Source organism: Leptidea sinapis, chromosome 10 (assembly GCF_905404315.1).
Source record: "Leptidea sinapis chromosome 10, ilLepSina1.1, whole genome shotgun sequence".
In the NCBI taxonomy this organism is placed as follows: Eukaryota; Metazoa; Arthropoda; class Insecta; order Lepidoptera; family Pieridae; genus Leptidea; species Leptidea sinapis.
In genome coordinates, this window is record NC_066274.1 from 13,201,200 (window position 1) to 13,219,464 (window position 18,265).

General features: G+C 32.8%; 1 protein-coding gene across 1 annotated transcript; it reads left to right on the top strand.

Annotated features, from left to right (window-relative positions):
* Positions 1 to 426: 426 nt before the first annotated feature.
* Positions 427 to 16,735, top strand: LOC126966346 (circadian clock-controlled protein daywake-like). The gene is made up of 6 exons (XM_050810345.1): positions 427 to 579; positions 773 to 942; positions 14,220 to 14,290; positions 15,046 to 15,185; positions 16,052 to 16,201; positions 16,527 to 16,735. The coding sequence occupies exons 1-6, from the start codon at positions 513 to 515 to the stop codon at positions 16,682 to 16,684; spliced, it is 756 nt and encodes a 251-aa protein (XP_050666302.1). The 5' UTR covers positions 427 to 512; the 3' UTR covers positions 16,685 to 16,735.
* Positions 16,736 to 18,265: the final 1,530 nt, after the last annotated feature.

Sequence of the window (18,265 nt, forward strand, 5' to 3'; positions counted from 1 at the left end):
TAAAACTACATTTTTTTAAATTGAAATTTAGCTAGATCGATTTCTCGCCCCCGAAACTACCTGTATACCACATTAAAATCGTTGAAGCCGTTTCCGAGGTTCAGATTATATACATATATATTTATATTCTAAAATTAAAGGTTCATGACGAAATATATTAAAAACTTTCCAGTGCTCGAGTTAAAATAAACTTAATAGAAGATTAAGATTGTAGACCCTAATTAAAATCCAACCTAACCCGAAACAAAGAAGCTTCATAAAAATTAAAACAATGAAATGCCTATTATATTTTTCATGTATATTATAAGGCCATGATATATTATTTTGCAGTAACTCTACCCTGACGTAATATGATTCTGCAGTTCAAGTTGTTGACATTGAGTTGGTTGATGCAACAAGGTGTTGGTAATACCACTAACGTTGACGGCAAAATTAATGCTGCGACTTGTGAGACGTTTGTGAAACTTCCAAGCGCTTGGTCGTCTCTTTGTCGTAACCATAATTCATTTACAATGTTAATACGAATCCTTTCTGTTTTATTACTAACAATAACATCTTGTTATTGTGTTATAAACATAGGTACGTTATTTTTAACATCTGACTTATTAATCTATGATTCAAAATTATTTTAATTTATTTTATCATTTCTATCAATAATATTAATAATATCGTATAACAAGCGTAAATTATTATTTCTAACTGTCATGTGAATTTAGAAACAGCAATTTATTACTTTAACATTATTGTCAAGTTGTTTTACATTGTTACGCAGAAAAATATCTTAAGATCTGCGAAAGAAATTCATTAGAAGTGAACGAGTGTTTGGTGGATGCTGTGCAAGATGCTTTGAAGGTTATGATAGACGGCAACAAGGAGTTGGGTGTGCCTCCGTTGGACCCCTTCCTTCAAAAAGAACTACGCGTTGAATATAACAACAATCAGGTAAGAATTTTATTAGTCTTTCTCTATGGAATATCAATACTTCATTAGATAATAATCACATAAACTATTAACAAAAATTAAAAAAAAATACCTTTTTAATTACATTTTGACCAGCGTAATGCACGCTGTGGTAATTACAAATTACAACTGATTCCTAAAAATGCAGAGTTACAATGTGAGATTTTATTTCTTATGCGCTTATGTTTTATAACAAATCTGAACACAATATATTTTCACGTGGGTATTTATACCGATAATGGTTAGGTCACGTTAGTAGGCGAGTAGAGTACATAATATATCTCATAAATAGACGAAAACACTATAATTATGATGATTTCATTATAGATAGACTATTATGAAATGCTTATGGGATCCTGGTGAGGAAAAAAATTATGGTATCTTATTCTCATTTCAATGATATCTGACACATATTTAAGGATATTAACGCGAGCAAAGCGATGGGTAGCAAGTAAATTATAAATTATTTCCAATAGGTAATTCAAATGTCGAATTATTTCTTTTTAAATGTCATTTATTGGTAATGTTTTTGTGGTACAAATAAAACTGAAAAAAAAAATTTATGGACGATGCGGGATTTGGACCCGCGACCTCTGGCGTTCCATGCGAGCGCTCTTTCCAACTAAGCCATCCGAGTGATGTATCGTTGTAAAATCTTGAATGCTTTGTTCAACTCTCTGGTTGTTTCTTTATTTACAGGATCTACTTTACAGTTGATAACCTGCTCAATCCCAATATTTGCATATTAGGATATTGACTTGAGATGTCGCTCTTGCAAATCTAAACTAATCTCAAACCCGCGACCACTCGCCTTGAGAGTTGAACATAGCATACAAGATTTTAGTTACGATACGTCACTCGAACGGTTAGCTCAGTTGGGGAAACCCTCACTTCCCCAGCCCTAGTAGGCTAGTAAGTCTCCCTCTCAGTCGAACCTCCTAGCAGCAACAAGAGTTGTTAAAACATCTCAAGAGACAAAACTCTGTCAAGGGACAGTTTAAAAAAATCTACACAAATTGATTCAATTCGTATTAGGCAAATACCGTGCAAACGAAAATCTTCTTCTAACGCGGCATTCATATTTTGCTCAAAACTTTATGTTTTAATAGTCCGCAGTTCAATTACATTGCCATGAAAAACATCTACCTACCTACGTTATACTATCTGATTTAGAAATCTTGAAATATCTTGCTTTTAAATTATTAATCGCATTTATCACGGGGAGTGTTCCGAAGAGCTGTTTAACCTGATTCCTGCCGCCGAATTCCACCTTCTCACAACACGCAACAAGTTAGGATATCATCCCCACCACCTGGATGTGTGGCGGTCCTCCACAGTGCGGTTTTCAAGGAGCTTTCTTCGTCGTACTACTAAGCTGTGGAATGAGCTTCCTTGTGCGGTGTTTCCGGGACGATACAAGATGGGTACCTTCAAAAAAAGCGCGTACACCTTCCTTAAAGGCCGGCAACGCTCTTGTGATTCCTCTGGTGTTGCAAGAGAATGTGGGCGGCGGTGATCACTTAACACCAGGTGACCCGTACGCTCGTTTGTCCTCCAATTCCATAAAAAAAATTATAGTCTTTAAAGTGCTAACATCTATTTTTATGTTTCTCAACAACTGGATGCATTTGTTCCAGTAAGCAAAACTAATGAATAACTTTACAATATATTTCAATTATTTACGTATCCCATATCAATAGAAAACATAATATTGATTTCATTTACCAGTAAGAGTATTGTTATTGTTAGTGTTATTGTAGGTGCCTATAAACACCAGGAACAAACATAAACTAATTATGCCTACTACTTGGTTGAGATAATTAATCTTTTGTTGGTACATAATGTACATGCTTTTACAACATGATCCCAGAAAATGTGCACAACAGATATTCTACAAAATTCAAAGGATTTGTGTGTTTTTATTTATGTGGCCATAGCTTAAAATAATATAAATGGCTTTCTTAATGATACTACAGATTGGAATGGAGCGGCCGTCCTCGAGCTATTTTAAAATATAATAAATTAAACGAAACTAAATCTTATAAAAAAAAAGAAACCCGCTTAGTTACTTGCGCGATCAGCTCTGAGACATACATTTTAGAATGCATGATAGTTTTTGACGTTCATATAAGTGATTAAAAGTTCTATTTTGAATAAAAATTATTGAATACCTACTATGTAGGTTATGTTATGTTATGGTAAAAATAATGTTGTAGGATTTCGCTACTGTTACATTAGCTTATGAAGCATACGGCATTAAAATCGTCAAAATATGCATCAGTTTTTATGCCATAAATTTTTTATAACTACCAATTACCATTATTACTGTGGACATCTTGTCAAGTTTTCATGCTAATAATAATTAATAATACAGCGGTCATGCATTATGGTCTTATTTCCTGTAGGTAGGTACAACACAATAATTATCTATGCTGTGTCTCTATCTATGTAGTTAACTATAACGTTACGTCAGAAAATAATCTGTAGGTACCTGAGAACGTTTAAATAAAAGTAGGTATTATTATATTCGATACGTTAAGTAAACTTTTGACTAAAAATACAGCATTTATCGAGTGTTGAGAAGGTCGCCGATAGGGGTAAAATGAACTTTGTGCATTTTGCAACAAAAGTGTAAATATAAGCTACGTACCTCTTTTCTATACTAATATTATAAAGAGGAGACACTTGCCTTTTTGTATGTATGTTTGTAATGTTTTCACATAAAAATTACTGGAGCAATTTTTTAAAATTCTTTCACCACTAGAAGGCTGCAGCTTTTCTAGTGACATAGAGTATATTATATTTAAAAAAAAATAGGTATCCCTAATGAAAATACAATAATATAAACCAAGGTGTGAAAACAAATTGTCATAAAAAATCTGTCATCTATTGCTATAGAGCTATTGATGATAGAACAAAGAAATGTTCTACAGTATTCTAGAACGTATCAATATCTACAAAAAAGTCCTTGATACCATACGTCGAACTAGTACTGTAGTTAAGCCAATACTATAACTCCTTTTTATATTTTAAAAGTTGATAAAAGTGCCGACAATAATCAAATCATATTATTCATAACTCTGTATCTTACCCCATTAAATGATATTTTTTTAAAGACTATTTCAATACCTGTAAAATACTGAAGGAAATTAAAAATGAAAATCAAAAGAAAATAATGCAATAATAAAATAATGACTGAGCGAAATAAAAATTTTATGTTAACATAAATAAATCTATAGTAGATTTTCCACTAACACGAGATCGGTATCTGCGCGAGTGAAACCGCGGGGCATTGCTAGTAGTTAATATATTCACGCACTTCGACTACACACCTACCTATTTATTGTTAATTTAACAACAATGCACAAAAATCTAATAAAAAACATTTTTATGAAATATCTATCTCATCTCGAATATACACACATCAACTTTATCTAAGGATATATCACATTTACCTAATTTTCAGGAATTCTATACATTACTCATTTCTTAAGTGAACGATACACTATATGGAATAAAACCTTATTTTATGCTTTAATTGTACAGTAGAAAAAAACAATAACTAGCAGGTCGTTTTGAATGTTTTTATTACGTTTACAATGGTCTTGGATTTTTGCTCATTGTACAGTTTAGATCTTAATAAGATAAAACATTAAAAAATGAGACGCGGAAACCAATTACGGTTTTATTTTTAAATTTAATAATCGGAATTTCCACACCTGATGTTAACATTTTGCTCTTAATACTGATTTTAATTATTAAACCATTACCCCCTTATTCATAATAGTCTGCTAACTTATAGCATTGCTAATTCTCACTCTGTCTTCTTCTATTGACCTAAATCAGAATGAGAAAAAACACTCCTTAGCGGCTCTTTAAAGTTAGCGGACCATTATGAATAAGGGGGTTAGAAATTAGGCATTGCTTGTAACTTATTCTAGAAGCCTTCATAACATACATAATAGCTTAAGGGTAAATGTATGTAGGTAACACTTTTGTAATAAAGTCCCAGCCACTGTTCAGGCATTATCTATAAATAAATTTAAATGTTTTATTAAAAGATGGCTCTGTCGTCAACCCAACTTACTCCTCAGCTGAAAATCTAAGTGATTGGACAGCATGGATAGATTATGGTTATTTTATAGCAAGAATGTAAAAAAAAGAATGCTGGAAGATTTATATGGAGTCATGTTTCCTCTAATCCAAATTAGATTGGTTCGTTCGTTCGCGAATTCCAGCCCAAACCGTTATTGTACCACCTTAAAAGGAATGCACTTCTTGTGGATGTTGGAGTCGGCTTTGCTTACCTGAATCTCGCCAAACTCTTACTCTTTATAAATCTGCATGAAATCCTAGCCGAGACTATTCAGAGAAGAGTAGAGTGACCATTGAAGGTCAGTTCATTCTAAATGATCTTAAGCCCACAAAGTCTTCGTCAGCGATTGCCACGTCGTAATGATGGAACTTGTAGTGGTCGGCGAGAATGAAGACCGGCTTCTAGAATCTTCTCCGAACAGCTTGATCTCAGACTAACAAATGGTGCTCGGTATGTAGTCTTCGCACTATTTGCTTGGTAATGTTAGATTATCTTCTGGCTATATTATGAAACAAACGATCCTGTCCGATACTTCTGCCCAAATGCCGTTCCGCGATATCTCCCATGAAATTACCAGTGGGAGACTCCTTTGCATCGGATGCCGGCTAGATTATGGGTACCAAAAACGGCGCCTATTTCTGCCGTGAAGCAATAATGTGTAAGCATTACCGTATTTCGGTCTAAAGGGCGCCGTAGCTAGTGAAATTACTGCGTAAATGCGACTTCACACCTTATGTCTCAAGGTGACGAACGCAGTTGTAGTGCCGTTCAGAACTTTTGGGGTTTTCAATAATCTTGCGCGGCACTGCATTGTTATGGGTAGGGCGTATCAATTACCATTAGCTGAACGTCCTGCTCGGTTCGTCTCTTACTGTCATAAAAAATACAACTAATGGTTATTTTAAACCTGGGTTAATCCTTGAAATGCTTACCATATAATAAAACAAAATTATTCGAATGAATAAACTTTGTGCTGTTAAATTGTAACAATAATTATCCATCCAAAAAATCCAGAGCTTTTTTCTTCTCATTTTTTATTCTTTTTTTAATTTAAATTTTGAAAGTTGCAACCATAAGCGTGCTAAGGTATGTTGAGGTACGAAGTTATTAATAAAATATCTTACATAAAGTTGACGTGTGTATTTAACATTAAAATAACTATCACGACATGCAAGATAAAAATAACCTATCCGAGATCAATATAATAATATATAATAATTAATATATTATTTAAAATACAAGTTTTTACTTACCTTTTTTTATATATATTTATTAATAAAAAACAAATTTTACATTGCGGTTTCAAAGGAATAAAAACCACTGAGGTTTGTACAATTGCTAAATTTTGGAATACACCAACAGAGTTAAATGAATAAAAGAAAAAATAGTTCACAATCGTCAGAAACTTAGCTATACACTATAATTTTAACAAATAAAAGTAAAAGTACTTCATACTATTAATAGTTAAGCACGATAAGTTGATCGGTGGTCAGTCAAGTCTTAAAAAGTTTTTTTTTAAATTTGTCTCAGTCAACGAGTCGGACCTACTACTAATTTTGCCAATTATATATTAATTGTTTTCGATATGTAAGTATTATTAGTTAGTATTTATTAAAAAAAATCATAGAAAATGATCTATCCATTTAAATTAAGCACTAAATACTTTTTTAATTAATCTATTTAAAAAAACAATAACAAACACTTATTCTTTATGAAGCTGTGTATGTTAGCCGCTTAAAATTTAATGACAAAAATACTTATAAAGAATCGAAATGTTTTGAGTTTTCTTTGGTGTTAATTCCGCCAATATTTGTCTCTAAACCCGTGTTTCGCCCCCATACGAGGCATCCTCAGGAGATGTTGACTCGCCAATCTCTGGCACGAGTCATTAACAGACGAGGAATTAACACTAAAGCAAAACTCAAAAGATTTGGATAATTATGGATTTCCGAAAATAAACGCCTACTTCAATATTTTTTTTACTTATAAATTTTTTAATTAAATTTACTGTAGGGTATTTCTCAATTACTATCCTGAAATTTGGGGAGTAACAAAGTAACACAACACGCGGGAAAAGTTTTTTTTTTATGGAATGGGAGGACAAACGAGCGTACAGGTCACTTGGTGTTAAGTGATCACCGCCGCCCACATTCTCTTGCAACACTAGAGGAATCACAAGAGCGTTGCCGGCCTTTAAAAAAGGTGTACGCGCTTTTTTTGAAGGTACCCCTGTCGTATCGTCCCGGAAAAACCGCACAAGGAAGCTCATTCGACAGCTTTGTAGTACGGGGAAGAAAGCTCCTTTTATTTTTGTTATTATTATAAATAATGTTGGTAACAAAATTTAATTTGTAATAGTTTATTTTTTTTATCTTCCTTCTTGTTATTTCATCGATACCAAGCCCTCGGTGTGTGAGACAGACTTATACTTCTCCGTTTTTTATACCATAGGCTTAGTAATTGATATGTCTACATAGATCCTCTTGCTGTTAGACAACCGATGAAAACAGGCCAGTACTTTAGTGTGCGCGACAATCTACGTCTTAAACTCGCGATTTGTATGTCACTTTGTGTTAGTGTGCGTGCATTGCTCAAAATAGAGGTTAATAGTCAACTTCAACTTTTTTTGAACGTTTTCTCAGCTGTCACAGACTTTCTCGACGTATAAGTGATCTAAGGCCATTATTAGAGCATTACCTAGTGCACACACGGGAAACGGCCTTGAATAGATACTATTTGCGTCAACAGTCTGGCATTTATGGTATTATTGAGAATATCTGAGTAAATTTAGATAATTTGCGTTCCTGCTCTGCAAGGTCCTACTAAAATACTAATTGTGTAATGAGATACTGACCTCAACTACATATTATAATATAAAAATATAATGACCAACAAGCTTATAATCACAAGGCAATAAACAATGACTTGTTTAACCGGTTTACCTTTGATTCAATGATATGATAGATGACTCTTCAAATTACCTTTAATATTTTTATACTAATTTTCGTAGGTATGTGATAGACGGCGGTTTTTAATTAAATTATCGTTATTCTGTGGAAATTCGTAATTATTTCAAAATATATATTTAGTTTTGTTAGTCTACAATCTACATGGTGCCTGCCTGCTTGCACTGCCGAGTTATGGATTAAACATGTCCTCCACTGATCTCGTTTATTATTATGCTTAGGAGAATTCAATGGATGCCTCAAGTGTGTATGATCTATCTAAGGCATTCGATTGCGTCCGACGTGACACAAGTAATCAGGAAACTAGAAAACTACTTTATGTTAATGAAATAGGCGAACCTCTTTTTCTTAATAGTTATATCAATGAAAAGCGTCACCTAGGATCAACCATTAAAATAGGTATCCCACAAGGTTCAATTCTTCGCCAATTCCTATTTCTGATCTATGTTAATGAATGACGTAATATTATTCGCAGAGACACATCACTTTTATTTAAGCTTAAAATACGCAAATCAGTCTTTTATAATATTGATAATGCTTTGTCGAAAATGATTCATTTGGTTCAATGAAAATAATTTGCTTTTAAATAGTAAATGCATTTTTTTAAAGTCTTGTTGTGTTTTTGGGTCACGTGATTTATTATAATTATGGATTATTTAGCACAAAAAAACGCAAGGCATTAAGTCATTGTAAATATTATATTTTGCGACTTCAAAAAGTGATCATATGATCCTATTTTTGACTTATAGACTATATGAATATATAGAATAGACTTCTATAAAAAAGTTTGTTGCGCTTGCTTTTAACAACCATTACAAAATTTATTTGCATTCAGCAAAATTATTCCATGAATGGTCAAAGAGTAATTATTACTTATGTAACAAGTTTAGTGATTGCAATAGATTTGCTAAAACAATAAAGTATAAAACACACACGCACGCCGTAACAAACAATAATATAGGTCACGTGCCGCCATTTTGTTATACAACCAACAACAATTAGCAGTGCGCTGTTTCCGTACCTTTATTTTGTAGTAATGTGATCTATATATATAATAATGAATTGCTGTTCGTTAGTCTCGCTAAAACTCGAGAACGGCTGGACCGATTTGGCTAATTTTGGTCTTGAATTAATTGTGGAAGTCCAGAGAAGGTTTAAAAGGTGAATAAATAGGAAAATGCTGCTAAATTAAATAAAAACAATAAATTTGTTTTTCCTTTGATGTGTCCATAAATAATTTCTATGAGAGAATTTATTGACGCAAGGTTTGACAATTCTGCTGTGAAACAATTTCATTACGACAGCAGGGTGCATATTTTACGAAGTAATTTTTGATGTTATGATATATTATTGAAAAATTCTTATATAAACACTATTTTATTTATTATATACAGAACAACGTCTGTCGGGTCAGCTAGTAAGTAATAAATAGTTTTTGAAGTTAGTAGAAAATTATTAGAGTGAATTTTTACGTTGCGCGTGCATATTGCACGTCACGATTCGGTACCTACCCTTACGTTAGCTAGTCAACTAGACCATTTGTATCATAATAATTCAGCTACGAAGCCTCTTGTAACTCATATTATGTCTACTGAACCAGATCCAATGGAAAAGATATAAATAAATTTCAATTTTAAACAAGTTTAAAATAATAAAAAAAAAACTCTCTATTCGTATAAAAATAATTTAATGATAGGTTTTTCATTGGTTGTAGGTACTTAATACCTTCTTATTATAATATTTTTTTCTATTAAGTGAAAATATCACGAGCAATAATTTTTTAAAGATTTTTGTTTTATTACGCCAAAGAAGACAACAAAGAGGATGTAAACACTACGTAATAAAATGCGGGACTGCCTAAGTAAATATTGAAATTTATTTAGTACTTCGGGTCAGCTACCCGACAGACATTGTTCTGTATATAATAAATAAAATAATGTTTTTATATGAATTTGTCAATAATATATCATAACATCAAAAATTACTTTGTAAAATATGCACCCTGCTGTCGTAATGAAATTGTTTCACAGCAGAACTGTCAAACCGTGCGTCAATAAATTCTCTCATAGAAATTATGTATGGACACATCAAAGGAAAAACAAATTTGTTGTTTTTATTTAATTTAGGAGCATTTTCCTATTTATTCAGAGACTAACGAAGAGCAATTCATTTTTATATATATATATAGATATAGATGAAAAGTGCATTGATTTGACATAAGTTTGAAATAGTAGTAATTACATTATGGAAATTGGCGACGAAGTATAATTCGGCTAAGTTTGAAAGCGAACAGTTGCTTAAAACGTAGTGGATTTCAATTATCTCCGATAATGAGAGACGATTGATTCCTCACATTGATTATGATGATTTATCAAATTTAAATTGAAATATTTTTATTCAAAATAGGGTGTGACATCACTTATTGAAAGTCAAAAACTACCATCCATTCCAAATAGAATGCCACCTGAGAAGTAAGGGCGCAACAAACGGTCTGGCTTTTTCTCATAAAAAATATTGTTACAAAGTAATTTCGTACAATTATTAAACTTATTAAGTATTTAATAGCCTGAAGACGGTCGCTCTATTCCCAATCTGTTGTATCATTATGAAATTCATTTACGTTACAGTAACCTTTACCACACGAACGTTTTTTAACAATTCTTTTGAATATCGTAATACTTTTGTTTTAAACTATTTCTGGGATTTTGTTGTAAAAGCATGTACATTCCCACAAAAGATCTACTTTCTCGACTTAGCCGAGTAGTAGGCTTTTGCTTATTGTAGGTAGTATTATTGTCCGGTGTTAACATTATAGTTATGACAGTTTCTAGCAAATTCACTTATGTGACTATGTACATAATATAACATAGCTATGTACAAATCTCTGTCTGTTTCAATGTCTTTACTCAAATCACCTTTAAAACTGTACTATCAGTAAAAAATTGTTGTATCATCTTAACCCAAACAGATATTAAAATTATTCATTAATTTTATTCAAATTAAAAATATCGAAATAAAATCCGACAAAATGAAAACAAAAACCATACATCATAAGCTTAATTTATTACGTCCTCTTTTTATAGACTTCTGTTTTTATATTGTTTTTCTAACTTAGAAAAAAAAAAACAATTTACAGGATGTTGCTGTACATAACAGAGACAGGTATATAATATGTTACCGTATAATTATATACAGCCACAAATATCATAAAGTATCAAGTTAATGCCTCCACATTTGTTATTCACAAGTCTGGTATTGTTTAAATATTAGTTACTACCTTTTACTAGCTACTTCGTCCGCGTTGAATAGTTACTTTGGGCATTTTTTTTATCTTTTAGGATACTGTTCAAATTTTTTTTTATGGAATAGGAGGAAAAACGAGCGTACGGGTCACCTGGTGTTAAGTGATCACCGCCGCCCACATTCTCTTGCACAGCAAGAGCGTTGCCGGCCTTTAAGGAAGGTGTACGCGCTTTTTTGGAAGGTACCCATGTCGTATCGTGCCGCAAGCACCGCACAAGGAAGCTCATTCCACAGCTTCGTAGTACGAGGAAGGAAGCTCCTTGAAAACCGCACTGTGGAGGACCGCCACACATCCAGATGGTGGGGATGATATCCTAACTTGTGGCGTGTCGTGCGACGGTCAAATAATACATATACAAATTCTCAGCTCTTTCCGCTGCTGGCAGCGCTCTTCAGCGCATATCCCTTGTCATTGCGGATAGTCTCTAATAGTATTTCCGGGTGAACTTTAATCTCCTATTTCATCCCCATGTAGGTCAAAGTGTAAAAATGCTCGAACTAATGTTTATAAATTATTTCTTATCAAGTGCCTAAATACAAAGTTTCATGGTTTTATCTTCGATAATGACGAATTTTCATACAAACTGCCATCGTCTATTTCAACGCCTCCTTTTTTTGCAATAAAAGGTAGCCTATGTCCTTTTTCAAGCTCTATTCTATCACTGTACTAAATATTATTAAAATCGGTTCCGTGGCTTAGGCGTGAAAGTGTAACAAACAAACTTACATTCACATTTATAATAATAAATAGGGTAATAAATTTTGTCTGCAACTGTGTATTTAGTAGGTACCAACTAAACGGTTTACTTATAACGTGGCACAATTGGTACTCTTATGAAATATTATTGAAAATAAAGTACCAACTTAAATGCCACAATTTCTTTTAATGAAATTAGGGACGAGACGAGCATCACGTTCAGCTGATGGTAATTGATACGCCCTGCCCATTACAATGCAGTGCCGATCAGCATTCTTGAAAAACCCCAAAATTCTGAGTGGCACTACAATTACGCTCATAACCTTGCGATATGATGTTAAGTCTCATAATTTCACTAGCTACGACGCCCTTCAGACCGAAACACAATAATGCTTACACAGAAACAACGGTGCGTTGTGGTACTCATAATCTAGCCGGCATCGCAAACGGGCCTACCATGACTATGAAAGCATATTAATGTTTATTTCTCTAGAATCGTGGAATAGAAATGGCTAAGTTTAAAAGTACCTTGAAGTCGAACTAATTGCAACAAAAATTATTCTTATTGCAAAATACGCTCGGTAACTTGCTCCAAATCAATATAATAAAATTATACATGGGTACTGTTGCACAAAATGATCTTGGTCGTCAATTTTAAAAAATTTATTTTTACACGCTTTTTATTAGCTTCACCTGTATGTATGTTTGTCTGTAGCCCACTCATTTGGGCGCGATGTTGACCCACTTTAAACTTCGTAGATTTATCGACGACTGAGGACAATGCATTAATTTGATAAAATTATTCCATTTTTCAATTTGCAAAATAAGATTTTTGTTAAATTATATAATTTTGTCATCTATACGGCAGGAATAATTAATGTCCATTTTAAATTACAACCATTATTTTTTCAACCGAAGCGTGTTTTTTAGATTTTTTTTAACTATTTTTATTAATAATCATAAAAATTACCTACAGGATGCTTATACAGTCGAATACTATTTTTTACCAGATTTAAAATATAAACATTTAGATAGATGAATTGAATTTGAATGAAATTTGGTTTTTAACGTAAAAACTAAATAATAAAGATGCCAATATTATCGGAAACTAAGCAAAAATTGTATTAAGTAGTTTTTAAAATTTATTTATTATAATCTTATTTAAATATTGGTATAATAGTGCTAATATCACTGACCTCTACTATACAGGTGTCCCAAAGTTATGGGACATGAAGGGAAAGTACCTTAAATATCGAAGATAGGCTATTTTACTGAAAGAAGACTTTATGTTATTTTTAAAAGTTAGTAATTCTGCATTCAAAGATTTTCTAAAAATTACTTGCCTCGTCTGGGAATCGAACCGACTTAAATTTAAAAAAAAAACACCCCTACTCTTATGATGCCAATCGAGCCTATCTTTGATATTTAAGGTACTTTCCCTTCATGTCCCATAACTTTGGGACATCCTGTATACCACTGGACTGGCGGCTGTCAAAGTGCTTTTGTGCCTGTTTATATTTGCCATTTTGGCGCTGTTGGCCATGTAGCGAGAGTCTGCGGTACTTAAACTCACAGAGCACTTTTACGCTAACGAGCTTAAACTAGTGATATCAACCTAGTAGACAACATAGAATATGGTGGGAAACTATTGACGACCCATATAGCCGAATGGTTAGTGGCCCTGACTACTAAGCTGGAGGTCCCGGGTTCGAATCCCGGTAGGTGCAATCATTTATATGATGAATATGGATGTTTGTTTCCGAGTCATGGATGTTTTTATATATGTATTTATATATATTTATTTTATATAGTAAGTATATTATATTAAATATATCGTAGTCTTGCACCCATAGTACAGGCTATGCCTAGTTTGGGGCAATATAATTTGTGTAAAAGTCAATATTATTTACGTTGATTCTTGAAGCATAAGAAGATAAATAGCACGGAAAACGAACGAAATTAATTCAAAATGTAAAATACTTCAGATTCCCTTCAATTGTACGCTCCTTCGCAGCCATTTGTATTATACGTCAAAATTAGTTCTCTGGACGCTCGCGAGTGGCGCTTCAACGATATGGAACAGCTGTCCAGTGGAATTTATACAGGACAGGCTAATATGTACTTAGGTTGGTAGATAGGAAAACTAATGAAGCAATCCTTTTCCATACTTGTTTAACATATTGCTATTCTCTTTCAGATTAAAGCAAAAATGGTTATGAGTGACATTTACGTTATCGGACTTAGTACATCTACCGTACGAGATGTAAGGTTTGTAATCAATGATTTACTATATACAGTTAATGACTAGTTAAACCATGTCCGTTTATGTTTTTTTTTTTATGGAATAGAAGGACAAACGAGCGTACGGGTCACCTGGTGTTAAGTGATCACCACCGCCCACATTCTCTTGCAACACCAGAGGAATCACAAGAGCGTTGCCGGCCTTTATGCATGCTGTTTATGAATACGTTTGTGTAAAATTTTTAAAACGATCGGTAATTGTAGGATAATATCTTTTTGTGATTTTGAACAAAAGAAAAAACATCGTGTGGTATACACGTATATATTAGGTAGTATACATGAAGCACACACAAACTAGATTTTTTTATGTTTATTATTTACATCACTATTATTGTAATAAACATTTTTTAAAAGGATTTTCAGGCATTTTATAATACCTCAATTTTAAAATAAATTATTTGGTACATAATTCAGGTACATAGCCGCCGTGAACAGGCTGTACTGTAAAGTCAACCAATCATCGGAATAATAATAATGTAATTTTTAAGTATGTTATATTGCACGCGTTTAAATGATTTTTTTTAAACTCGCTCATAATTGCATAGGAAAATAAACCATCTTGTACACGTAATAAGCGTTAAAACTGGTTGAGGTAAAAGAGTGCCATACGGCACTGCATCGATCTCTGGGTGTTTGTAATGTCTAGTGCCTATTGGCACCGTTCGATTCTGAGCGGGTAATCAAACAAAACTAGAAGTAACTCTTTACATTATTACACTCAGGTTGAAAGCTGATGAAGACAAATTTCACCTGGAAATAGACATGTTCACACCTAAAGTAATTATAAAAGGTCAATACGAGGGTGGAGGCAGTTATAACTCCTTAAAACTACTTGCAACAGGAGAATTCAATAATACAATGAGTAAGTACATGCTAGCAATACGTCTTATAAGGCTTTTGGAGATGCTGAGCAAGTTGCTTATTCGTATATAATATGCAGAATAAATGGGATGCTTGGAAGTCCCACGGTGGGAAGTGATTATCGCCCTAATCGCGTTATTGGAAAGCAAAGATAAATTTCTGCAAAAAAAAATTCAAATAGAAACTGTTTTATTCCACTACAATTTACAAATATCAGCAACAAATTGAACTTGGTGATTACTTTAGTGATTTTGAAACATTTTTTTTCATTGTGATTTTTTATTAATTTAGTTTGCAAAAATATCAAGAAGATTTAAAAACATACAGCTGTGCTTGTTTATTGTTTTAGTGATTTCGAAACGAAGACATCTCCTTAATTAATATAATTTACAAAAATATTGTGTGTGTGAAGAATTGGAAACAAACTTGGTTGCTTTTCTGGATTTGTGGAACAATGACTTCTTAATTAAAATTAATTTGCAAAATTATCCTGACCACAAGAAGAGTTGGAACCTATCCGGGCTTGTGCTTTTTGTATATTAAGTATTCGTTATCATTTTGTCTATCGATACCCTGTGATCACATTTTCACTCTACATCTTTCGTAGCATGTTATTATTTATTGTGTTTCAGGCTAAAGTAATTAGTTGATTATAAACTATAATTAAGCTGGTAAATTTTTCTTGATGCCTCCTTTTTGAGCCTATTAAAAAATATTTACAGTTTATAACTTTTAAAAAAGGAATGAAAATCATTTTAGAGTTACCTGCAATCCAAAAAAAAATGTATCAATCATCACAAATACAAAGATTGATATTTTGTCTATTTAGTATTACGTAGTATTTACATCCTTTTTTATTCTTTTCAGCTGACTTAGTGTATACGTGGAAAGTAGATGGCGCTCCAGAAGTAATCGACGGTGTAACCTATATACGTGTTTCATCATTTTACATGCGACCCGATGTTGGTACAATGAAAACAACTCTTACCAACAATAATCCAGACAGTAAAGAGTTAAGTATGTATCCTATTCATTACTTACAAGCTTAGTTTAATTCATCATAAGATAATAAAATGATGACATAATGGAGATTGCAAAACAAGACCGGATGCATAAAAGAAAAAAACTGGAATATTCCTTTTCTCTAACGAGATCCACATCTCAAGCAAAATGGAAGCGCAACTAATCTTACTAACACCAAACAATTAGAATTTAAGCCTGCCAACTAATACTACTAATAATTCGTTTTGTGTAATGAGAAGTGAGGGTTTATTATATAATATTACAATTATAAGATAATAAAATAATAATAAATAATAAACGTTGACCATCTAATTTTCAGCGGAGCTTGGAGTGCGAATAACAAATGAAAACTGGCGGTTGCTTTACAAAGAAATGCTGCCATTTGCACAAAGCAATTGGAATAAAATTGGAACTCGAATTTGCAACAAAATATTTTTAAAAGTACCCTACGATGTTTTGTTTCCCATTAAATCTTAAGTTTTTTATGATTATGTAGTGTGGTATTGATAAGTAAATTTTTGGTTTTTATATGTTTTATTATTTATTTACTCACCACATTTATCACAATTTGTTATTAGTCCAACATACTGGACCCGTCACTGGACAACATCTTCTACACTTCTTTAAGAGTTGTGATCGGTAATCAGCTGGATCCCTTCACGATGCACACCTCTCTTCATTGTGCTTCTTCTGCCGCATCTAGGATTCTGAAATTTTTTTTGCATGATTCCTGACGCTGCCTTCCAATATCTACATCACGCCACAGCTGAAATAACATCCTCACCATCTGGATGAGTGGCTTTCCTGCACTCATATCGAAGAACTTTCTTCCACATACAATGTATGTATGTAGTATTAACTTCCTGATGCTGGGTTTCCAGGTAGAAATGGCATGGTCCGCTACAAAAAGCGTGTAAGTAGTTACGTGTTCACGCCTGTCATAGTCTACCTAGGCATATAAATTATGTTATATTATAAAGTACTTAAGTATATTATTTTGAGCAGCGGTAGTGCAGCTATTTCGATTTTCTTTTAAAAGTGATCCAAAATTCGTTCTGTAAAGATCATATGTGGGAATGTTCGTACTTCATGGTTAATTGAATGATAAGAACGAAATTCTATAAAGTAAAAAAAAATCCAACCAAATTATTGAATAAGATGAAATAAATGATCATGTCCTATGCATAGGTACTATGTATTTCGTTGTTTTATTTGAAATTGTCTTCAAGAAAAAATAACTAAATAATGTAATAAAACATGCGTTTATAGTTTATCTAAACAATTAATATAGCTAGTAGCTAATACTAATACCTAATCATAGATAGTAGCTGGCATTATTTCTACTCATTATTTAAGTACTCTGTGATCTTGACTCTTTGACAACTGACTTACCAGGCCATAAATTACAAAAAAAAAAAAATTGACATATTACATTGAATGTTAAAAGAGAGCGCGGGGGGAAAGGGCGGGAAACTTAAGATCGGTCGCACGTAATTTTAATAATTTTTCATTTTATTTTTAAATTTCATGTAAATATTTAGATATTTTGATCAGATAAGTTGTAATTTGTATATATTTTAGTAGTTAGTTTTTATTAAAGTGTTAATTTGTGTAAATTTCATCCTATTGGTAAGTCTTCTTCTTCTTCTTCTTCACTTTTATATGATATGATGGACCCCCCGGATGATCCTGGGGGGACAGCCCCTGATATAGGTCATGTAGTGACAATATCTAATAATGACGAAGGTAGCACGATGGATACAGATGGTTCTGTATCTCAGACATCTTGTGGCCGTAAAAGAGTGTCAGCTCGACCCAGAATATGCAGACACTGTAATAAAAGACGACGAAAACACCGTGGTGATAAAAAGGATATTAAGGAAAGTGATTGCAAATGTGTAGACATTAGTGACAAACAAATTCTTTCCAAAGTTGATTCCTGCAATAATTCTTCTATAGTAGTAGAGACCATACAAAAAAATAACACAGACACTCCACAACAGCCACAGCCCCCTGTTGCAAGGCTGTTATATAACTCATTAGATGCTGCTCCTTTTG

Bases quoted from the DNA above. Each gene is read 5' to 3' on its own strand.
- LOC126966346 (XM_050810345.1), top strand. From the start codon at position 513: ATGTTAATACGAATCCTTTCTGTTTTATTACTAACAATAACATCTTGT. The intron at 580-772 runs GTACGTTATTTT...ATTGTTACGCAG, and splicing joins TTATTGTGTTATAAACATAG to AAAAATATCTTAAGATCTGC. The intron at 16,202-16,526 runs GTATGTATCCTA...TCTAATTTTCAG, and splicing joins TCCAGACAGTAAAGAGTTAA to CGGAGCTTGGAGTGCGAATA.